This window comes from Pagrus major, chromosome 9 (genome assembly GCF_040436345.1).
Source record: "Pagrus major chromosome 9, Pma_NU_1.0".
Lineage (NCBI taxonomy): Eukaryota > Metazoa > Chordata > Actinopteri > Spariformes > Sparidae > Pagrus > Pagrus major.
Window position 1 is genome coordinate 10,491,228 of NC_133223.1, and position 25,128 is coordinate 10,516,355.

Below are 25,128 nucleotides of genomic sequence, written 5' to 3' on the forward strand. Positions count from 1 at the left end.
TAATAACGGTACAAAATAAATATAATAATAAGTACAAGACACCCCTGTATCTCTCTCTTAAAGCTTGAATGAGGAGGGGTGTACTGATTGACAGTAGGTAGTACAATACAGGACGGGTCTGTGTTTTCATTGTCAAAAAAGGGTGTGGGTCGGTGATGATACAAAAATAGTAGCGTTGTAAATACATCTCATCGGTTTAAATCGTCTCCGACAGACAGCTCCTTCAACCAATGAACAACTTCTAAGGATCCTTGTTTTGATTTGTCAGCCAATGGGAGTGAGTGGAATTCCCAATTGGGCGGGGCTACTACATCCGTGCCAAGTTGTGCCATTTGTGAGCTCCTTAACAGACGGCGGCGGTGGCGGGGAGTACATCCAACACAAGTCGGCACTGATGGGGGAGTCCGGGCCAGCTACCAGAGTTGCTTGTGTAATTAGGAACAGGATTAAGGCCTGGTCAGTCTGATTTCATTGAGAACTTTTCCACTACAGACTTGGATTTTCCCCCTTTTACCTCGGTTTTCTACTGGAGGCCACAAAAACCTCGGGCTGGATTGGGCTGTACACTGATCCGAGTGCGAGAAGACATCTGTGGGCTTGTTTGGGAAGTCTCATGAAATGTATTTACCAGAAGTTGACGGCTTGAGGTCCTAACATGTTTATTTTGTAGAGTCGGTGGTGTTTACACAATAGCAAAAGGTGGAATTACGGTGCAGTAGAAAAAAGTTAATGAGACAAGCTAACTTGTTAGCTAGCTTGCTATGATGCTAGTCGGCTAGCTACCTAGCAGCGAAACTCTAGCATGTTGAATGAATGAATGAATGAATGAATGAATGAATTGACGACCACCTGCATTTAAGTGCTTCCTGTTATTGCAGTAACACGTCGAGTAGTGTATACGGCAACACTTTATTTTCTACAACAGAGCGAGCCTGTCTGGCTAACTCCTCTCTGACTGTTACACTAAGCTACATACCCACAAATGGACAGGAATGCGATTCCTGGTAGTTGGTGGACAGCGGCGATTTAGCACTCAAGCAGTGTTGTGCTATTACCGACTGTAGCGTGGTAATGTTTGTGAGGCTGGGGGGGAGCTAACTTTAGCTAGCTAGAAATATTTGCACTACTTGGTCTTGGCTGCTACAGTGTTAAGCTTACGCCCGGTGTCGGAATGGGGAACACGGTGTCATGCTGCGTCTCGCCCGAGTCGAGCCCCAAACTACCCTCGAGACAACCGGTGGAGCGGCTCGAGGAGTTCCAGACCAGCACCGAAGTGAGCGATGATAACACCGTGCCCTACCTGCAGCATATCAGCGACAGAGAGGTCCCTGACGGTAGGTGTCCATTTGATACTCAAACACATGTAATGAGAAGACAGTTTGAACCTAATTTTCCTTTCCTGTGTTGGAGCCCATGGACGTCACACCCATATTGTTTGTGGGGGAGTTTCCTCCTAATCCAGGCCCTACCAGAGTGAAGAAGTCCCTTATAGGACTCCAAAGCACATAATCTAATGACAGAATCAGCAGATATCCACACAGTATGTCCACACCAACTCAGTTACTTGTATCGGTATAAGGATCCCCTCCATTAATATTGACAATATACAACAACCTGATGATACACTCTTTCACACAGCAGGTGAATGCACACACAGACAGGCTCTTTAGCTGTTGCCAAGTTGCCAGACGTGTTTATTGCCATCCTGCTGCCGGCATTGCACTGATGATGAGAACAGTCTTAGACAGCACTATTTAGATGGGCACTGCATCATAGTGATTACACTGGCATCACATTACAAATCCAGACATTTATAAAGAAAACAAGCCCCTCATCTTCTCTGAGCCACATTAACCTCTCAGAAATCAGCAATAAAAACAAGCTCTTTGTCATTTTAATGCCCTGCCTTTCCCAACCTCAGCTTTATTTCAATGGCCAATTATTGATCTGGGCGGGGGACAAATTAAGTATAAACAGAGTACTCAGAGTGTACTCGGTGACCAAGCCCAGTTTTGTAGTACTATCAGTCGTAGGGCCACCACTCCTCCTTGACTCCCTGACATGCGTAGTGTTCATTCCATTCATGTTGTTGTAGACAGAAGTGCGTGCTTCCAGTCTGGCGAGAACTGCTGTTGGCAGGGCAAGGGTCAGAAGCTGCCCAACAGTCCTTCGTACATTCCTTGGGTCTCCTCTTACTGTCCTCACTTCACAGATGGCTGCCATCACCTAATCCTCTGTCCTTTATGTAATGTACTGTCTGCACAGATTTGGAGAACGAACACAGTTCACTAAGTCGTGTTTAAACTGGTAGTGTCTTCATGTTTGCGTTGCTTGAATTTGCCCTTCTATCTCTATTTGAAAGTACACAAGTGATTGGTCTAATACAGTAGCTACCAATACATTTACAATGTAGAGTAATTGTACTGTACAAACAAGGTTGATTATCGTAGATAGTTTTGTTTTGTTTAACCCTCTAGCCAAAATAATAGATGTTTTTACACACAGTAGCAAGCGTTGTATGATAGTGACATAATACTTCTCTTATATTTACATTTTGGATAACAGACTCGTCAATCTATTCTTGCTTTAAAAACAGTTGTCTGCTGGTTGATGGGAATATTGATATGCAAATCATACCCATCTCTGCTAGACCGTAAGTGTGTGCTTATTATGCTCACACAGTGAATGGTAAAATGTTCAGTAAAATCTGAAAGTAACAGGAAAAAACCGTGGGTACTTGAGAAACAGTCATTATGATTGTTAAAACCTGACTTTCAAGTGAACAGTGTAGGAATTATAGCCTTTTTTATGCAGAGTCAGTTCACAACTTAATGTATTTAAGGTCTTGTTTGGTGATTTATGTCAAGTCTGTTTGACTGGTTTACAGTAGTTATTTATAATGGATAATGATAATCAACAGAATTATACTGTGTGCCATAATACACAATATAGTGTGTGAGCTTGATCACTGTGTCAGCTAATGGTTTCCTGTTTTCTCCTTTGGCTTCTCCACTACTCAGCAGTGAGAGCTGAGCAGCACACAAATTGCCCTTTGTTGACAGATTGTCTCTATAAAACACTTCCGTGCGCTTTTTGTTTCCTCAGAACTGGCCCTGGAGTCCAACCCATCGGACCACGCCCGAGCAAGCACCATCTTCCTGTGCAAGTCCCAGACAGACGGTGAGCAATTGTAACATGACACACACACACACACAGCAGTGATTCACATTAACTGTCTTCCTCAACAATGCATGGTGTCTAGTTGTCTAACCTTGGCTGTTTTGATTAAAATGGTCATTACTTGCTGGAGCCACAGGCATCTCAAACAATCAAATCCATAAGTTATTCAAACGGGTCTTTTTTTCTATTCTCAGGCTGTTGTAGATATCTTTAATTAACTGTAAACTATCTCCAAAACAATTCTGGTGTAATACTACTTGTGATTCTGGCTGTTACCTTGTTTCAGTATAACTAAACACTGATTCCTGCTTCAACCGGGCTTTTGTTGAACATCTGTCTTCCTTTACAGTACGAGACAAGAGGAAAAGCAACCACATAAATCATATCAGCCATGTAAGTGTCATAAATTTGATAATAATTGAATGTATATGCTAAGTTATGTTGTTTTTACTACAAGTCAGAAAGTGGACTTTTAATGGCAGATATAATAACAAATGTTTGGAACAGGAAAAAGCTAATAGCTCATTAACTCTCACCCCTCAAACAACAACAATCTATACCTTGTTCATAACTGGATATGTCAAAGTAACAAAATCCAGTAATAATATCTGGAGTACTAAACATCAAATTAATTAAAAAATCTGGAACTGAACCTCAGACTATCTGTAAAAAATCTTTGTGAGCGATCTTAATTTTTTTGAGCTATTATTTTCCTTCAAAGCCACAAATTCCAGTTGAGAAGCCTGATATTAAAATGAGTCAGTTTGGGTTTTTGAAGGTAGCTTTATGAATTAATTGTTGCCTCTGCCTAGATATTCTTTTTGTTTGATCTAAACGTCTCTATATTTGCTAATTTTGTACTAAGTCCAGACTGTCATGCAAGTGTTAAGGGTTAATCCAGAATTATATTGCTGTCAGTATGGAAAACCCCATGATACTACATTAGAGCACTAAAGCTGTATGAAAACAGAATGGTGGCATTTTACTGACAGTATTTGCTAATGCCCAGTAATTAGATAAGGCTAGTGCATCCAGCTCAAGTGAAGATACACCAGAAAAAACGCAATCTTATGAATGCCAAAACTGAAAAATATCTCATCATATATGACAAGTATGTACATCAGTTTACAACAGCCGGTACAGCTGCAGAGATTTAGTACCTATTTTTTCTTGCTTCTCGAGTGTCAAACCAAGGTAAATTCAGCCAGAAAGACTGATTGCTGACCCTTGATCAGTACATGTTGTTGATTTCCATATCTCAAGGTATCTCCTGGTCCGATGTCAAAGAAATACAGCTCCTGTTCAACAATCTTCATCGACGACAACACCGTCAGCCAGCCAAACCTCAAAAGCACAATCAAATGGTGAGAGAATTTCACACACATGGAAACACACACACACACACACACACACACACACAATGCTGTGCTGTCCAAAAGTCACTCATTTTGCATGAGAAAATCCTGTTGCATCACAGCGTGGTAATCTTGAAGTAATACTTAATTGATGCATGACTGAAACAGCTGTTCTTATGCCTAATTTAGTACAGTCCTTTGTATTGACATGATTTTGGTGAAGCCGAAAACAACATTTCAGGATTATCTCAGTGTATTTAAATGAAGCCTCCTTGCTGGATCTGTGCAATTGTTTGTCCACACCACAGAGTCAGACACACATGATACTATTCTCCAATTGAAACTGTTTTTATTGAAGCTATAAAACACTAAAATTAATCCACACTTTTTGTCTTTTCCACAATTTTCCTCTCTTTTCTCTCCAGTGTCACGTTAGCAATATACTACCACATCAAAAACAGGTTGGTGCACATTTATAATTTAATCTGAATCATGTCATTTGTGGATTTTTGTGTTGCTAAAGCTGGTATGTGTTTGAAGTATGTTATGTGTTCTTTAGGGACTCGGACAGGTCACTGGATATCTTTGATGAGAAGTTGCACCCCTTATCAGTGAGTATGTTGATGAGATTTCCTCAAACTCAGTCTCAGAGTCTCAGCACCCTGCTCCCATCAGGAAGACAGGTGAACGAAGGGTCATTCCTTCAAGCCAGTGGTTTTGATTCATCAAGTAATTTGTCATATATTAAGTCCATCTATCCAACCAGTCAGTGGCATTAAGATCTTGCTGCAGTACTTGCATGTAAACCTAACAACTGGAAAAACTTGACCAACAATGTGACAAGATCAGAGATGAGATCTGGTACAGAAGTTTCTTTCTCTTTACTCCCTCTTTTGTTCCTTCAAACTGAGGTAGTTCAGCACTGACCTGGTATTAAGGGCTGTCCATAACACTGTGCCAACAGTTAAAATAACATGAACCGTAGTGGTAAGTAGCGCTTCATTAAAAAAGGCTGTGATTCACTAGTTAAAAAAAACCCAAGAGGAAAATATTATCTTTCTCATCCTCTCTTGTGGCTTTTATAAATGGTTTCCATTCGGTCCTAACCTTGTGATAATGAGGCATGAGTGGTGTCTCATTCTACAATGAAGTTGTTTTATTGCCGTTCTTAAATGTGAGTTTTTGAAGGGCCAGTCCAATCTTAAGATGACATCAAATAGAGGCGAGGGGTACAAGGGAATTTTGGGACAAACCCAGTATCAATGTTGACATTATCACAAGTGCCCTTGTAGAAGTACGATCGGATGAAACAAACATTACAACTAAATGGCTGCTTGCTTGTGGACAGTATTTTTCAACCTGTGGTATGTCCTTTAAGAAATTGATCTTGGTGTAAACTGGAAGCTAGAATGGTGGAAAAATCAAAAATGCTACACTTTGTGCATATTCCGGTTTTAAGAAATTGATAATGGATTTTAACACCAGAACCAAAAAGTACCTTTCTGACATATCAGAGTAGATGACTTCCTCCCCTCAGACGTGTGTGTTTGTGAACTGTTTGTCCCTTATAGAGAGAGCCAGTACCAGATGAATACTCCCGTGTTGACCCAGAACACAAAGTGATCTACCGCTTCGTCAGAACACTCTTCAGCGCTGCACAGCTGACTGCAGAATGCGCCATTGTCACTCTAGTAAGTATGTCTCTTCATAATGCTGTGGTGGACACTGGACACTAATTTAAGTGTTTGTGTTTAAGGACATATTAGGCAGTCTTATTCAAACCAGACACTCCCGTCTATAGTATATTATTGTTATTATAGACCTTTTGAGTCCCGTATCAGGACATTTTTATAGATGCCTCAGTCTGTATGCAGCAAGTGGTGGACTTCATAAGGTTAAATACTGTTGTTATTATTATAAACTGGACACCAGAGGGCAGTAAATGTCTACAAATTGACTTGTCCCAAATACCACTTCACAGGTGAGTGTTTGTGTTATGATAACACAACACAGATTCTACATCAGAGAAGATTCAAAAGCATTTGAGGCTAGGAGTAGATGGATCCTTGATTGCATTCAATAAATAGGAATAGGATTTTTATAAGACCAATCTCACAGGTTTGATCCTTTTTTTTTTTGCTAAATGTTGTAACAGACTGCGCAGATATGTTGCAGGATGTAGCGATCAAAGAGCAATGTGAGTCAAAATAGACTCTGAAGCAAAGCAAATTAATCATCTAGTTTTCAAAATAGCAAGCAAGCCTGAATTTCTGTCACCATAATGTTCTAGTTTTTGCAGTTAGTAGCATTTCCTTTCATTTGTTCTCACCTGTTCTGTTTCCACTGAGTAAAGTGTGAAAGAAAAATAAGACCATACCATCAGCCTCAAATGTCTGTGCTGCTACAAGAAAATAAACAGTAGATGCAACATTTGTAAAGTAGTGGTCTAACTCGTGGAAAACACTGCCTGCTTGTATAGTGCTTGACGGCTGCGTTTCTGAACTACTGCAGCTCACATACGTGTGTGTGTGTCCACACAGGCAGCGTTGCTGTTGCAGCGTGGCTCTTACCTGCCTTATCTTCTTACATGGAGTTTGCCTTTAATAATTATCAATAAAAATGCTTTTGTGATTTTCCTTTACCCTTGTTGAAAGCGGGAGAGGGAAAGAAAGAAACAGTGCACAGGAAAAAAGGCAGTGTGTTCAGCCCGTAATACAGTTACATGTGTATTACCACAAAACACATGTATAGGGGAAATTTGCTGGTTCATAGTATGTGAACTTTGACATAAGCCAGCATCAACCTGACTGTTCTCCATGGTAATATTCAACTATGAAAACTTTGTGTGTTCCAAATTAATATTTTGACCTTTAATTGTTCTTCCTGAAGGTGTATTTGGAACGCCTGCTAACCTACGCTGAGCTGGATATCTGCCCTGCCAACTGGAAGCGCATTGTCTTGGGAGCCATCTTGTTGGCTTCTAAAGTCTGGGATGACCAGGCTGTCTGGAATGTCGACTACTGCCAGATCCTTAAAGACATCACTGTGGAGGACATGTACGTTTGTTTTGGGTTTTTTTTATAGCAAACACACTGAAAATAAGGAAGATGTAGACAGACACAGAAATAACCTGTTTCAATCACAGGTCATTCCTGTGGGGGGAGGCATCATAGAAAATTTCACTTTAGATGGCATGTTCTGACAACAGACAATAAAACTCTACAAAGTTTGTCATTTAGAAACCAGACCCTGCTACTTCCCTGTTAGCTCTGCTTAACGTTACACACCAGAAATCAATTCTTCTTCACTGCTCTAAAAGCCAACACAGGAAGTTGCGCTGTTCTGAAGACGGAAAAGAAGAAGATTTGACGCGAGTCAGACAGAGCTAGCATCATGTCAGCTATTTGGCAATATTTTATACCGGATAACCCCATCAGTAAAACGGTGACATGTTCAATATGCAAGGCTGTAATTTCGAGGGGTGGCACGAGTGTTGCCAATTTCAACACCAGCAACCCTATAAAGCATCACGTGAAGGAGCGCAACAAAACTGCTCTCTCTAAACCTTATGAGACAGTGGGGGAAACCATTTTATGTAGGCTGAAAGACGTGCAGGCAGTCAGCTTTACTGCTGGCATTTGGACCACCGACGTGTGCCCCATGTCTTTGCTGAGTCTGCATACTGGGTGGACACAGTATTGCCATCAACATTTAATCCTTAATAGTGCAGTGCTTCAAGCAAAGGAGTTCCTCGAGTGAGTTTTAAGGGAATTATTTATTCCTAGATTTATTTAAGTTGCCGTTGCACTACTGTTTTAAACGGTTCTATTTAAGAAATGGTATCGGTACATCTCTAGTCTAGTGTCACTTGAATATTTCCTCAGCACGTAGGCAACCTGTGTATTGGAAATTTAATGTGAGGTTTTTACAAGATGCCCATTTTTTGCTCTATTTTAAGGATTTTTGGGTGGATTGGAGAGAAAGGAAGGGGGAGTTGGAGTTGCTCAGGTTATGGTGGGATGTGGGAAAGTGCCAAATCTGACTTTTTTGTCGGTTATATACAGCTTCTGCTACTGTAGAGATGAGGAGAGCAATTGGAAGGATGGAGGGTAGCATAAAGGATGTTGAAGAAAGACTTATGAAGCAAAACACTGCAGAACAGAGACAAAACCTGGCTTTTGAGCGAGTCAGTATCACAGGTGGTGTCTGGGCGTTCCCCAGGTGGGGATGGTCTGCCGGCTTCTTTTTATAAAAGCTTCTGTTCAGTACTGGGCCCAGGTGATGGAGTGCCTTTGCATAGGGGCGTTACCACTCAGCTGTCGCAGGGCAGTCCTTACTCTGCTACCTAAGAAGGGGGATCTAAGTGACTTGAGGAGCTGGCAGCCGGTGGGGGTGCTCTGTGTTGATTTAAAAAAATGTTTCCAAGAGTCTGGCAAACTGGCTGAGGGGACACTTGGAGACAATAATGCACTGTTACCAGGCTTACTGTGTACCAGGACGTTCAATTTATGACAAACTGAATCTCCTGCATGACATGATGATGTCATGATATCTTCTTAGATTAGATCAGCAGAAGGCCTTTGACAGGGTGGACCATGGGTACCTTTTTCAGGCTTTACTTGCTTTTGGAGCTGGCAAACGTTTTGTTACTTGGGGCCTCATGTCTGGTTAGTTAGCTTTTAAGACCCCTATTGTAGTCTCAGCCTATGCAGACGATGTGTCAGTGCTGGTTAAAAATGACCAAGACCTGCAGGCAGTAGTAGGTGCACTTCAGACTTACCTAAAGGCTTCATCTGCCAAAGTGAACTTGGGGAAGTGTGGGGGGTGGAGGCAGTTGGAGGTCCCACAGCTACCAGGGGGTATTGGGTGGAAAAGGCAGGGGCTGAAGGTGTTAGGGGTGTACCTGGGCTCCGAGGGCTGTGTCAGTAGGAACTGGGACGGAGCCTTGTCAGCCATAACCATGAGGCTGGCAAAGTAGAGGTGGCTCTTCTCTCAGTTCTCCTACAGAGTTTGGACACTGATGATCATCGTTTTGGTGGCTTCTTCACTGTGGCACAAGCTGGCGGTTCTTAGGGTGCACTCACACTTGGCCCAGTTGCTCCATACTGTGCCGAAGCACGATTGTCCCTACTCCCCAGTCTACCACTGGCCTGCACTCATATTGCTTCAGCCGCACCTCTTCCAACTGTGCCAGGGCTAAGGAAGTGTACCGTGCTTGAGCACAGTACAGAGCACTCGCACTAGTCAAAAAAATGGACTTTGGGGGTCAAACCTGCTTGGGCGTGACACGGATTGCCTAGTGTAAGCCTAGAGAAGCTACAGAGGACTAGTGAATTTCTTCTGGTCCAGTCATCACTGGCTCAGAGCTGCAGTGCTGTATCTGCCAGTACATGAGGGTGGATAGGCTCAGGCTCTAAGCAGCCCAGAGGATGCTGTATTGTGCAGATATTTGCTGGGGAGACCCAGCACAGGAAATGTTGCATAGGGCTACTGCCACTAGGCCTCCACTTTTCCCAGTGCTGAGGTTGGTGGCAAGTCCAGAAGGTTGGCAGGAAGGAGGAAAGCTGCTGTCCTTTGCCTCTCCGAGCCAGGGTTTTTTTGGGGCTGTTGTAAAGGGGAAAGTTTTGTATGCAGCGTTAGTGAAGGTCAAGAACATTTCATACAATAATCAGTGGCAGCCCTACCTTGAGGGACAGATGATTGCAGGTTTTGGGTGGAAGGTGCTGTATAAGCTCCCTCTCCCTAAGAGGTCATCGGATCTGCAACGGAGGGTGTTTATAATGTGGGGGAGGGCTATGTATTCTGTAACATGCCTGACTCTGTACATCAGGTGTGTGTTGAATGTCATTGTTTGCTGTCTTTATTGTCTTTACTCTCTGCTGTCTGTGGGAAGATGGGAGTGGGGTTCTTTGAGGGGCTTCACATACTGAGGCCTAGGTATTCTGGTCGGACCAAGGACAGAGATGTTCTAATGAATTTTCTGTTTGGCCAGGCTAAACAGGCTACTTGGCCCACGAGACGCAACAGGTTGCAGGGTTCAGGGCTGGTGGACCCTGAGTTCTTGTTTGAGGGACTGGCTTTTTTTGCGCCTTAGGGAAGAGTATGAATGTTACTCTTTTGTTAGTGACCTTGATGTGTTTCAGAAGATGTGGTGTGTAGAACTGTTAGAAGAATCCGACCTGCAAATACAAATCCTCTTCATCCCTGCCGGCTGAGGAGCGCAGGGATGCACACACACCTGCGCAAATATATCAGCAATTGCCGATTGATGGGCTGAGGGTGGCCGGTTGGAAAGTCTTAACTTATTGCCCAGCCCTAATGTACAGTGGTACACCTGGTAGACATGTTTTACTAAAGGTGGTTGTCTCTGTCACTCACTCACTCACTCATACATGCATACATGTCTGACCTACACTCTCTCAACCCTATTTTCATTGCTACCATTGAAGTGTCTTTGTGCGCCTATTCGGGTCTGGATGGAGGGATGGCAAGAAGAGTAGAGAGGGAAACAGAGAGACACAGAGACAGAAATGCAGGGGAGGGTCTCAAGTGCTCTTACTGCTTCTACATAATGGCCCTGGCTCTCGCCCACTCCATTAGTTGCCCTGGGAGACCAGACATCACACACACTCTCACTCTATCCACCTTTGCTGACCAACAAAGCATCCTAGATGCTATCTCCTTGGCGACCACCTCCCTTGGCTTTTCTCATGGCTGTGATGATGAGGAGGAAGGATGATGGAGGCTGCAGGCGAGAAAAGATGAACTGTGGCACTGATACATGTCTGAGTACCTGCGTGTGTGTGCAAGATCTCTGTGGAAGAGATTTGATTCAATGTCCATGAGCACTTCCTATGCTAAAAGTCAAAGTCGGTGCACAATGATGTTTGTTTCATTTTAGTGTGGCGCTCAGTGTAGGTCTTCAACTCGGGTTACTGTCAATCAAACCATAATAAGATGGTGATAAGCCACAGCCTCAGTAGGGACACGAGAGAAGAGCATTCACTCCAATATTTTCTGGTTTCTCTACTCCTCTATGAAAGTAAAGTGAATATCTTTTGGTTGTGGACAAAACAAGAAATTAGAGGACATCTCCTTGGGCTTCGGGAACATTTTTCACCATTTTATAGACAAAACATTTAATCAATAAAATAATAAACAGATAAATCAACAATGAAAATAATTGTTAGTCACAGCCCTTTGCAGTGGCTTTTCTGGAGGACAAAATGAATCTAGGAATATTCATTTTGTCTTTATTTTTCTGTTTGTTTTTTACAATTAACATCAGCAGAGACACTCATGATTGTTAAAAGAACTGTCATAAGATTTTCAAGAATAAAACTTTGGTTTTATATATTTTATAGCATAGTGCACCTTCTGTCCTTTGAATAATCATATGTAGTGAAGGCGAAGGAATGCATCTTAGATTTGTTCAATTATGTGAGGAGGTTAAATGGTTTGCTGAGATTTTTAATTTTTAAAGTTTGCTTTTATTTCTTCACTGGGTGTTTTAGGATTCTAATCCTCTGCTCCTCTATTACACTCAGTGTAGGTTACTAACCTAGTAACTATCAGCTTCCGTTTTAGAGTAGAGGTAAACCTCTGTTTGGGAGTATTGTCCGTCTGGGATAACCCTCAGGTATCTCTCCACCTTCTAGGAACGAGATGGAGCGCCACTTCCTGGAACTTCTCCAGTTTAATATCAACGTGCCAGCCAGTGTCTATGCCAAGTACTACTTTGATCTGCGGCAGCTGGCTGATGACAACAACCTCAACTTCCCTCTGGAGCCTCTCAACAACCAGCGCGCCCAGAAACTAGAGGTGAGCTGCCGTCCTCGCACCTCAACCAGTAACTGCAGGTTGTCTCATTGCGTTGCGCCTGCAGTATTTCCTCTTTGCTCTGCAGCAAGCAGACTGCACTCTTATTCTAAAAATGCAAGTACCTCAGATTAAAGCACAGCTACTATTTCAATGAGAACTTTTCAGTAACTGAGTTTTTATTTTTGTCTTCAGGCCATTTCAAGACTTTGTGAGGACAAGTACAAGGACCTGAGTCGAGGAGCAATGAGACGATCCTTCAGCGCTGACAACCTGATAGGTATACGACACTACAACGCTGTGCTATCATAGGTCAGGCTGCTGCCGTCTGGTTTCCAAAGCCAAGCTAACCACCACCGCAGCCAGCTCCGGACAGTCATCTCACAGGGTCAATGCAGCCACACCAGGCAGGATTCAGCCTTGAAATGCGACAGTACGACCTGACCAAACGGTAGTTTGATTGTAGAGCTGCGTGATTCTGAAATTAAACGTGAAATTGAGGTGTTTATCTAAACCTTCCCCACACAATGTGTTGTTACAAACCCCTTATTTATTTCTTACTTGTCCCTTATTTCCACAAGAAAGTGTTAACGAGGAATTGCTCCACCGCGGCCATATCCAAGGGATAGCATATGGACTGTAACAATGCAGCCTTGAAGGATTATGCTGGTGTTATTCTAGATTTTTAGTTGTTACCAAATCCCACGAAAAGACTAAAATCAAGAATATTTAAATCCCTCTATCTGTACTTTATGAAATGCCTGCACTGTCTGTTTGACTGTAAATCACATATTATGTCACATATCAATTCATTTCTTAGAAAGGCTCAGTAATTCCTTAAACATTAGCCATATCAAACATTACTCAAAAAGGAGATAGTGCCTTTGTTTTGGACTATTTTTAGTGGTGGACCAATACACATATGCTAGTGAGTAGTTACTACAGGAGGTGTGGGAGTGACTTAAAATAAACAGTACACTACTACAATGTCTGTGAGTGTTGGTAGGAATGAAGGAACATGTCAGCCAGGTGCTCACTGATGTGTTTTTAATAGTTTATGGACAACACTGAAGCTCCATGACAGAGGAATATGATGAATCAGGCTTTGGGTACACAGACTATACTTGTTAGTGGGGTCAATTTATAGTTGGGATCATATAGTTTCATGGGATTTGTTAAAAATCAGAAAATATAGAATATCAGCAGACATATTCTTTTAGGCACGTCACATCAAATGCAAAAGCGGTTCCTTGTCAATTAAAGTTAATACCAAAAGTAACTTTTGAGAGTGTAAAAAAGACTTCCCGTTTACTGTTCATTCCCGTGGTGCTGGATTCTGTTTCAGTAATCTACACATTTGAATTTGGATGGAGCGTACAGCGTGTCTCAGATCACAGACTGTTGAACTATTCCACAGGAGTGGACTGAAGTTAACAAACCTCCAATCAGCTGTCACGTGTCTGCAAATCATGAGTGCCAATCTGGGATCAGTTTCACTTTTCAGATATACTCAGGTGGTCACTGCTATGGAATGGCTCGATATAGCAGTAAGGTTGACATAATGACAAATTTAGGTTGGGTCCACACTGTCCAGCCTCCGTATTGTGCTCCTCAAATTCTGCCATCCTGACCCCACTTCAAAGAACCCGTCAACGGATGCTTGTCCCAGGCCCCGAGCAGAGCTGTCGAGCAAGCTACATAGATACTGAGGGGGAAAAGAGACTGATGGATATTCCCCTCCTTTTTGCTTACTATGTAGGCTACTAGCTGTGAAATTTATCTTTGTTTTTAATTAAAACAAACATTTGCAGATGGAGTATTTTAAATAAACACTAATCATGTAACAAAGATATGTTGTAGTAATTTGTGTTGTATGTATGATGTGATCATGATGTGTTTGACCGGCTGTGCTGCCAGTTTAACCAGTACAATTAGTTTATAACCAGTGGCAGTTACAGGGTTTGGTGTGCGTGGTGAATGTGGGACACCTCTCCTGAAACCACTTTTGATAAAGTTTGAGGTATTTAGCGTGGCTATTTGGGTGTAATTTCAAAGAAATTTTAAATATGTTGCTTGGTAATTGCCACCTAAATACCACTAAATCTTTGTGGCAAAATCAACTTTTAGATAAAGCAATTTAACAAATGTTATTTCCTTCTAGTAGAGGTTCAGCACAAATTCTGATGTAGTTCAAAAATACACAGACACAATGGTCCACACAACCTTATTCTTGCACACTTGAACCACGGAAATGGGAAACTGCTGTGCTCTTCAGTGTAGAAACCTCAGTAAAGGCTGAAAATAATGTCAGATATGCAGAAACACACAGATCAAACTCAAGATCAACTCAGTTTTAATTCCACAATATGAATCAAAATCTACAATATCTGTATCCTTTGAGTAACTCTATCAATATGAAAGCAGATTTACATTTAAACAAATAAACCTAAATGTCAGTTTTTACCAACACTTAACTGGCAGTCATCATCACTCATATCATCACATTCACTCGCACAAGTCAGCCTAATAAATTAGAGATAATGCCTAGCATGTGAACACACAGTAGTCTATATAACACAACTGGGCAACAACATAGAATGAAAATATCACAGCAGGGAGGGAAAGGGCAAAAACAAAATGCTTCATCTTTATATCTCATTTAGTACACATTCTGTCTTCTAATGTTGCTTTTTGCACTGACGCTGTGAGTCATTTTTAATTTTTGTGGTCTGTTTTTGTACTCTGGAACACAAAATGTGTGGTGGGAGGTTGCTTCAGTTTAAGTTGTCGAGGTCCCTAAGAACACACGATCCACATTAGACCACAGATCCCTGCCTGTAAGATTTTGTTGTCTAGAACTAACTTATAGTATGAATACATCGAACTCTACAGATTTACATATCTAAATAATGTGAATACAGCCAACGGTGATGAAAAGCCGTATCTTCCAAAAGTGCTTATATATGCTAGCAATAATGACAAATGTTGTGCTTTTTTGTCCAAACAACAATCCGCTTCTTATTTTTTGGTCTATAAAATATCAAAAAGAATGTAAATGCCTGTCACCAAGACGACATCATCAAATTAAAATGATTTTGTCCGACCAACAGTCCAAAGCTTAAAGATATGTTCATAACATTGCAAAAAATAGCAAATTCTTAGATTTGAGAAGCCGATTTTTGAAATTTTGGTTTTAAATGGTTTTAGTAATTATTTGATTTATGACAGAAACTTTTACTGGTTAAATGTCTGTTGATTAATCTACTTTTTTTTTTTTTTTTTTTTAAAGTACATGACCCTGAGATCTGTCAGCCCATTGCAAGAAATCACTAGTAAGGTCCAGGGACCTGATATGGTTCCTCAGGGAGACCAAGCAGGATTGTCACAACATACATCATTGAAAAATGAGAACTATTTAATAGTAGATTCAATGTTACCATTAGTTTTTGTAATCCATACCTATTTTGGACAGTTTTGGTAGAAAATCTTGTTCAACAGAGGTTCAGTGGTCCAATGTTGATCTGTTAGGGGGTCCCTTATGTGGAGCACATTAAGTGAGCAGTTCCATTGTGAACCAGCAGGTGGGGATAAAGGCTATGGACCATTTCATCCTGCAGCCTGAACCTGATCACAGCAGTTCGTTCACACATGGACAAAACTAGTTCACACTTTTCAGAGACAGACTTCAGTGACAACTGTGCGTATAACGGTATGCATTTTAAAGAATTAAATCCTTCTTTCTATTCTAATACTTTTATTTTATTCTATAAATCCAAGTCTGAGAAAACCTGTTCGAGGACAGTTTCTCAGTGCTTTTCACTTTGTAAATCACACGAAACACGCCAGATATCACACTCAAGTACTGACTTGACACAGCACATTTATGTACAGGTTTATACAATTCAAATCAGGCAAGATTTGTTTCTCTGATGTCATAAACATAGCTTGTGGCAGTGGCATCGGTTGGTTACATACTAAACATCACACTATACAGCTAATTTAATTTTCTTTTTACAGAAAAATTATACAATATATACATAAATAAATATGTTTATGTCTCAGTGTTCAGGGTAAGCAGATAGAAAGAACCATGTGTGATTCCATCATGGATCCATGTCACTGTGGGCTTTGAGGATGTTTTATCTCTAAGTTTCTTCATCTGTTTCCACGACCAGAGTCAGTTTCACAAAAGTCAGACTTCCCTTTAAATATTCTGTGTTGGATTTTCTTTAGTTTCTGTATCTTTTGGAGCACTGTGTTTCATATTGTCACAATTGTCTATTTTTTGTGAGAGCTGAGACTCAGAGCTCAGTGATACACAAGTACATCTAGCAGATGTTTGTCTGCACTCACATTCTGGGTGTTTGGATACTTTAGTTTATTTCACAGTATCCAGACAGGTGACCGTACATCAGTCCTCTTAAAACGTGTCACTGTGCCTCAGTTCATATATGGGATGGAGCAGCTTTATGATAGATCCCTGATGTCAGCCCAGTTCCAGTATGTCCAGTTAAAGCAGTACTGGCCTCACTGTACATAGAGGGAGGAGCAGTGGCTTTCTGCAGCCAGCAGGGGCAGCATCGAGCCACAAACCTCCTCCAGGACTCCAGGGTTTTCCCTGACCAAATCCAGACTCCTGAGGTGATACCCACCACCAAGCACATGAAGTACTTGAGCATGAAGATGGCGTAGTCTGGGCCCACGCCCGAGCGCTGGCGCTCAGATGGGCAGGAGCAGGCCAAGGCTCGCTCCCAACTGGGCCGGTAATACTGCTCATAGACCAGGCAGGCCACCACAATGGTGGCGGGTACGGTATACAGCACCGTGAAGAGCCCGATGCGGATCATTAGACGCTCCAGTTTGTCCGTCTTGGTGCCACCTTGCTTGATGATGCTCCTGATGCGGAAGAGGGAAACAAAGCCGGCGAGTAAGAAAAGTGAGCCGGTGAAGAGGTAAACCACGAGAGGTGCGAGTACAAAGCCCCTCAGATTCTCCAGGCTCTGGTTCCCCACATAGCAGATTCCGGCCACAGGGTCCCCGTCCACAGAGCTAAGAGCTAGGACAACGATGGTCTTGACGCTGGGGATGAGCCAGGCAGCGAGGTGAAAATACTGAGAGTATCCTGCGATGGCCTCACTGCCCCACTTCATTCCTGCAGCCAGAAACCAAGTGAAGGACAGCACCACCCACCAGATGGAACTGGCCATGCCGAAGAAATAAACCAACAAGAAGACGAGGGTGCAGAGAGCTGGGCCGGTGGTGTCGTAGAGGATATACAGCTGGTCACCACCAACACTGTTGCTGGCACCGCATGCCACTCGCTCATGACCTGCCACCAGGCGGATGATGTAACCCAAAGAGACGAAGAGGTAGCAGGCAGCCAGGAAGATTATGGGCCTCTCTGGGTACTTGAAGCGTTCCATGTCAATGAGGAAGGTAGCAACGGTGGTCAAGGTGGAGATGAAGCACAGCACTGACCAGAGTCCCACCCAAAAGCTAGTGAAGGCGCGTTCATCGGCCGAGAAGTAGGGCTGGTGGCAGGGCTGGGCACAGTTGGGTATGGGGCTGGTGTGGACCTGGCTGTACAGAGTGTGGGGATCCCTCTTGATGGGGACCAGGGGATCCCGACAGCGGCACTCCCTGTCACACTGCGGGGGGCTGGGGGGTCTGGTCCGGGGTTTAGGGGTCGGTTTAGGGAAGGGTGGAGCCAGAGTGGTGGTCTCACTGCTGTTCTGGTCCATACACAGGGTTTCGTCGCCCAGTTGGGGCAGCTGTTCGCAGCTCATCCTTTCAGGCCACTCGAAGCCATACTGGCTCATCAGCGGGGAGCAGCCTCGTTTGGCCCGTTCACACACGGAGCGGCAGGGCGGCAGTGGCTTGCGGTAGTCTGGCAGGCAGATGGGGGTGTACATGCTGCACAGGAAGAAGAGCAGGTCTGGAGAGCAGCGGATCCGGACCAGGGGCCAGAACTGGTGCACCTCAAGGCCCACTTCCTCCTGGGTGTCATGGTTGAACTGATTGGGCATGTAGGTCAGGTTGTAGCCGATGCCCCTGCACATGGGCACAGTTATGGGCTCACAGACCAGATCCTTGGAGGCTCCCAACATCAGACCAGGATACTGGAACAGCAGCAACAGAAGCAGCACAAGGGGCCTCGGGAACACCGGGCTGCATGGCACATGCCTCACCGTGGATGCCATATAGAATATAAGCATTGAATTGTTTTAGAAAGATAAGTTTAGAGTCAATAAAGCAAGGAAATAAGAATAAATCAACTTATTTTCCTTTAGAAGTCCATCCCAGATGCCTGGGAAAACAAAACTTCTTCTGCTGAAAAGATCAGGACCAGAGGTTCATTCTGCTCCAAGAAAGAGAAAAAGTGCACCTTTCAGCTTCTTAATGATTAAAACAAAACAGGCTGAACTCCTGACAGTAAATCCAGTTTGTCCGTAAAGGTGCACAGTGCGCCAGGAGAGCCTCTGCTGTCAATCATTCACCAGCGCTCCCGCGAGCAGTACGGAGAAAGTTCATCTCCGGTGGTCACGTTCCAATAAATTTAACGACCCTGTAACATTTTTACCAGCCCTGTTCGCTCCTGGCAGGTCACACACGCCAGAAAAAAGTCGCATCATGAGATTCACGGTCGGTGAAAGAGCGTAAAAGCGTCCCAAGAAGACAAAAATCACAATTCAGCAAAAATGTCTCTGCGCCTGAATCCCCCGTGTGTAAAATCCACTTGACGTCTCCTCTTCGGGTTTATTCCGTCAGTCATGAAAAAAAAAAAAAAAAAAAGCTTTCAGACACATTCAGCTCTTTCTTTTCAAAGTTTCACAGGTGTCATGTCAGCTGCCTCCGCGGGAAAACAGAATGAAACAGTAATAATCCGAGCAGTTCTCCAGAGCATGAACGTATTCCGTGTTGTGACGCTGAGCAGCGCGGCTGCAGCCTCCACTGAGCCTCAGGACGGAGTAAAGTCCGCCGAGCCTGCAGCACCTCCTCATCACACACACTGCTGCGTTCACGGCCTGTCGGAAATGTCACAATTGGTGTAAGAGATATGAAAAAGAAGTATGAAAAAAACATCCTCAAACCAACACAAATCAACAGTTGTGAAGTGAAACGTGAGAAATTATAAATATCTGACCACATTTTTTTTTTCCACATTGGGATTTATGAATTATACCATCATCATTCTTTATGTGAGGCAAAATGCACGAAGGCTACAGTTGCAGACGTAATGGCACGGAAAAGAGAAGTGCAATGAAATAACTGAACACAATTTTATAATCTAACTCAATTTAAAAAGTAGTCAAAAACAACAGTTTAATTGTAATGTCAGCGACGACCCAAATGACCCACCACTGTGATTTATGTACGTCAAGCATCCTTGTGATTCTGCAGGATGGTAATTTACTTTTGCGTTTTAAGGTACAATTTTGAAGCACTTGTACACGAGGAGGTTTTCTGTTACTATATCATTTTATGCTATAGGCATATTGAAAGTTTTTCTTCATAGGCTCCTTAACTTAAACAGTCAATTATCAAACTTTTTGCAACTCATTTTCTGCAAAATGATTAACTGGTTGATCAACCATTTGTTATAGCTGTAGTTTTTTCATTTACAGTGTATAGTTATAGTATTTATAGACCCAGAGGCAGCCCCCGCAAAAATACTTTAACACGTTATGTTGCGTTCATCTTCCACCATCCGCACCTGAACGCATCAGTGAGTTGTAGGCTGTTTTATGACTTCCTGCATTAGGAGGTAGGAGTTTTCCAAGAGAGCTTGAAGTTATCAGATGATGGATAAAGTCTCCCCACCCACTGACACCCCAACCAACGAACCAATTTAGTGTTTCTGTCCTTTTGATGTCATTATACATTGCCGAGGTGTATGTACAGAATAGTTTGTTCACAAACCCTGTCCTTGACTTTTTGCCCAACACTAATCTCAGTTTGTCATTAACATCAGCCGACACTGTGTTTGTCATTTCCTGTTGGCTGTGCTTACATGACAACAGGACTTGATGGACAGACACCTTTAATGATACACATACAACAGACATTGAACTATATGCAATCATAGCAGGCTGTTGTATTCTTACCCTGTTGTTTCAAGTCAGTGTAACATCACAGAGCTGAGTGTTGAATCAGAATAATTAAAAGAAATCTGTGGCACTTGATTACTGATCTAATGACTCTGCTCTGTCGACACACACACACACATACAGAGAGCCATATCCCACGTCGGACAAAGGTCGCAACGCTCTCTTGGGGACAAAGGTCTCAAAGGGTGTGTTTGTGTGTGTGTGTGTGCTCAGTGTATCAGCCAAGACAAATCCTTCTCAGCCTGATTTACCTTCCCTCAGGTTACTTTGATAAAGGAAAGCAAGCGGCAAGGAGATCACTCTATCATGTGTACACACAAACAGACACACACATATGTGATTACTTGTGGTGACTTAAGTGAGAGCACATGGAGACATGACCTGCATCCATTGCTGATCAGATAACCACGGGACAAACACACACACGCTTGTACCTCCATACCTATACTGTTACCTTTTCCCACAAACTTTAACATAAACCTTAAAGTAATTTTTTATTAAAGATGAATCTACTTTGTTAACTTTTGTTAACAAAAATTAACTACTTATGACCAAACAATTAAAGGGACAGTTCACCCCAAAAGAAATATTCAGTCATTATCTACTCACCCCTATCATGATGGAAAGTCAAATGATGTCTGGTAGTCCACAAAACATTTCTGGAGCTTCACAGTAAAACAGTCTTCACTGTAGCTACAAAAGCATTAGCGCGCACGCCATCTAAAGTGTGTGAACAACGTAGTTTATGTTGGACAAGCTGAATGGAGCCATTTTATGTTTTGTTTTTGGTTGTTTTTATGCTTTAAATCAAGTCCCCATCTACTTCAGTTGTTTAGGAAGATGCTGTGATGCTGTTTTGCCATGAAGCTCCAGAAATGTTTTGTGTGAGAAACTTGAGCAGACTTTCCATCCGTAGGTGGGTGAGTAGATAATTGCTGAATCATCATTTTTGGGTGAACTGTTCATTTAAGGACAAAAATGCCAGACTAAATATGTCTGAAGCTCTCATCATCTTGTCAGAGGACCAACAGGCAGTGTCCAGGAGGAGGACTCCAAATAGGGTCAGTCAATACTCAGAAGGGATTGGGCTAAATTTCTTAATTTCTAAATGATTCATTGGGATTTTTGCTCATTATAATAGAACTACAGAGCCTTGTGATCAAATTCATGGAAAAATTTGACAACTTGCTGGAAAATTTGGGATCTAAAACGGGGCCAGAGTAGACTGAGAAACCAGCCTTTTAAGTGTAAGAGTAATTCATCAATTAAGCCTTGTCTTGTCTTTGACTAAATAACCACATCCTTGAGCAAATACACATATGTTGTCTCATGCTTTTTATTTGAGAGTTGACAGTGAGACAGAGAGGGAACATGGGGAGACAAATCCATGTCTGTTAGCGCCCACACATGACTTTCTGTTGACTTGATATAATCTTGCTGCCTTTTAAAACCTCCCTTTGTGTTCAGCCCGAACACACCTTCAGGCTGTCTACTTGCAAATGATGTAAACGTTACTACGGAACACTTTTCAAAAGCGCGCTGATTGTGTTTTTTCACCCTCCCAGGCAGCCACGTTCATGTCAGCACTGCATGAAAATCAACATGCAGAGACTTGGAGCCTGTTTGAGTGAGGCGATCCGTCACTGTGAACAAACATCACGTGGGTTTTTGTTGGTAGAGTTACGTTACTGTTGTCTTGCTCAGACTTTTTACATCAATCTGTGTTTGCGTCTGGCTCCATTGAGACTCAGCAAGTTAATGTTAAGCAGAGGTGTTGTGCTGGTGTTATGTGATAGGATTATGTTGTTGATTTAGATGTATTAAAAATACATAAAACTGCTTTGCACTGACTTTATTGGCATTATTTTATCAAGGACAGGACACAATCAATCAAAAGTTTTCAGTAGAGTGTAAAGATAGCATCAGGCTGTATGTGCTGGTTCATACATTATACAAATCAGCCATGCAAATAAGTATCATAACATCTGCATGAAAAAATCTCCAAACTTTAAAAATACACTTTGCATCCCCTTTATCAGCGAGAGGAACAAGAACCCCATCCTACCAAGATGAACAGTGTGTGGCTTTGGATCTGTCTGACCTTCACAACAGAGACAGCAGTTTATATCCTGTCTCAGAACAACAAGTAAGAGACTATTGCACTTATGCAAGATGCAAAATGTAACACAACCTCTTGCTCAAGTCAGTACGCTCAAGTGTTTACCAGATATTACAGATGCCAGCTGCGGCCGCTGCTATATTGTCTTTGGACAAAACAATCTCACATCAAGGTCCATTTAGTCACTGTTCCATAGAGTTTTTAATAATACCGCATGGTCTTCACAGCATGTTTACATGTATGTTCTTAACTCTTTAAACCATCCATTCATTTGGAGTCATGTTTCCGTCCATCTGATGAATCCAATGAAGTCCAAAATTCACTCTTTTAGTTGTTTTTGGTCTCTACTAACTCCTGATGGAAAAAACAAGGTCTTTAGCTGCTAAATGCTCCACAATATTGACCAGCTATAGTCACTATGTTCACCAGCTTGTCATTATTTTCACCAGCTAGTCACTATGTTCACCAGCTAGTCGCTATATTCACCGGCTAGTCACTATGTTGACCAGCTAGTCACTACCAGCTAGTCACTATGTTCACCAGCTAGTCGCTATATTCACCGGCTAGTCACTATGTTGACCAGCTAGTCACTATATTCACCAGCTAGTCACTACCAGCTAGTCACCATGTTCACCAGCTTGTCATTATGTTCACCACCTAGTCACTATGATCACCAGCTAGTCACTACCAGCTAGTCACTATGTTCACCAGCTAGTCACTATGTTCACCAGCTAGTCACTACTAGCTAGTCACTATGTTTACCAGCTAATCACTATGTTCACCAGCTAGTCGCTATGTTCACCAGCTAATTACTATGTTCACCAGCTAGTCATTATTTTCACCACCTAGTCACTATGTTCACCAGCTAGTCACTACCAGCTAGTCACTATGTTCACCAGTTAGTTACTATGTATACCAGCTAGTTGCTGTCTGTTGTTTTGTGCTAACCAAGTGGTGTACAATGGTTTTTTAGAGATTTTTCAATGAAAACTGTGCTGAGAGTGGTGAGAGTAAACCAAAACAGTGAATTTGTGGGTCGGGCAGTCAAACTTTGAGCTGAAAGTCTCTGTAAAGCTCCATAAGGCTGATTGGAGCAACAGATTAAGGTGTTAATTTGTCCTGAGCAGCCCCTTTCACATTGTTTTTATATTGTCATTTGATACATTGCTATTGTGAAAATATAAGGACACTTGAAGACCTCTCATCCATGTTGTTGAAGCTCAACTCAAAATTGCATTGTTTCGCTTTAAAGGTGAAATACGACATCCACTGCCACTAGAGCACGACCATCTCAGACTAAAACAAATGGACATTTAATTAACTAATACATTTGGAAAAACAAGGAGCTGCATTTGAACAGACACTGCTCACATATCTTAGATCAAACTAACACACTAAGCAGTGCTGATCAAACATGAATCAATATTCTGGATGCCACTATTCCATTATATCTTTACAAAGAACATTTTTTGTTTTTGTGTCAATATTCATTTCCAAAATAAATTATATTTAAACTTTAAACAATTGTCACTTTGGTAATAAATCAATGTGACTCTACAGGAAGAGCTTCATAGCCGTGAGGAGGTAAACAGGAGACATGGAAGCAGTATGTACTTTAGGTTTTGGGACCTGAGTTTGATTTTGGTTTCGTCTTTTTCCAACAGGTATATTAGTTTTCATCAGATTTTAGTCATTAGATATTTGTCAGTGTTTTTTCTAATATGCATTTACAGTATATTTGCACTTGTGTGAACCATAAAATGTCATTTATAGCGCTGAGTTGTTAATTGCCACACAAACTAAACTACTGTTCAGTGTAAGAGCCTTTTACAAACAACATCTGTTCCTCTATGGTTTTATTTCTCCTCCCCGCAGGCTCATACAGGTGTCTGCACCAAGCCTCTCTCCTGCTGTGTACACACACACACACACACACACACACACACACACACACACACACAACCTCAACCTCACAAATATGTCTGTTGATAACACAGACACATGTTTCATTACAAATGATTTAATCTCTCATTAATCATTTCCTGACATCAGTTCTGTTTGGATTTTAGTTCATTGTTTTGAGTTTTATTTTATCCAACAAAGGTGCAGCTACAGTATACTGACAGCAATCAAAAGTTCTATCGCAATGCAGGCAGTTCTTCCACGGAAATATTCTGGTACCATTCTGTCCATGATTTAAAGGCCAATCAGTCATTTCATAGCAGTGACTTCTGGTTTATGTGATAGTTGTTCGCATTGATTTGGGATTTCAAAAACCAGGATAAACCTGAACTATAGATTGATCCTATTATCAATTTATAAATCTTTAATTTTCCAATTACAAAGGTCAGAAACAGGTGAAAACGATGGCATCTTCAAATTGTCTTCTTTTGTGAGCTCATTAAAGTTTTGAACTGTTGCCCAATCCCCAAATATTCAGTTAACAGTGATACATAACAAAGAAAAGCAGAACATCCTCATATTTGTTGAGCTGAAACCAGTGAACATTTGACATATTTGTTTGATTAATGGTGAAAACATTTATTCA

The 25,128-nt window shown here is 42.0% G+C and overlaps 2 protein-coding genes across 2 annotated transcripts; one reads left to right on the forward strand and one right to left on the reverse strand.

The window, feature by feature from the left end:
• Positions 1 to 349: 349 nt before the first annotated feature.
• ccnyl1 (cyclin Y-like 1) lies at positions 350 to 14,203 on the forward strand. Its single transcript, XM_073474364.1, has 10 exons — positions 350 to 1,334; positions 3,106 to 3,180; positions 3,530 to 3,573; positions 4,444 to 4,544; positions 4,961 to 4,996; positions 5,095 to 5,146; positions 6,107 to 6,226; positions 7,425 to 7,591; positions 12,194 to 12,356; positions 12,549 to 14,203. The coding sequence occupies exons 1-10, from the start codon at positions 1,172 to 1,174 to the stop codon at positions 12,663 to 12,665; spliced, it is 1,038 nt and encodes a 345-aa protein (XP_073330465.1). The 5' UTR covers positions 350 to 1,171; the 3' UTR covers positions 12,666 to 14,203.
• A 486-nt stretch (positions 14,204 to 14,689) lies between these two features.
• On the reverse strand, positions 14,690 to 19,287 carry fzd5 (frizzled class receptor 5). Its single transcript, XM_073473595.1, has one exon. The coding sequence runs from the start codon at positions 18,566 to 18,568 to the stop codon at positions 16,799 to 16,801; it is 1,770 nt and encodes a 589-aa protein (XP_073329696.1). The 5' UTR covers positions 18,569 to 19,287; the 3' UTR covers positions 14,690 to 16,798.
• Between the last annotated feature and the right edge of the window lie 5,841 nt (positions 19,288 to 25,128).

Coding starts and splice junctions, on each gene's coding strand:
- fzd5 (XM_073473595.1), bottom strand. CDS start 18,568: ATGCTTATATTCTATATGGCATCCACGGTGAGGCATGTGCCATGCAGC.
- ccnyl1 (XM_073474364.1), top strand. CDS start 1,172: ATGGGGAACACGGTGTCATGCTGCGTCTCGCCCGAGTCGAGCCCCAAA. Junction 3,574..4,443: donor ACATAAATCATATCAGCCAT/GTAAGTGTCATA, acceptor CCATATCTCAAG/GTATCTCCTGGTCCGATGTC. Junction 7,592..12,193: donor GACATCACTGTGGAGGACAT/GTACGTTTGTTT, acceptor TCCACCTTCTAG/GAACGAGATGGAGCGCCACT.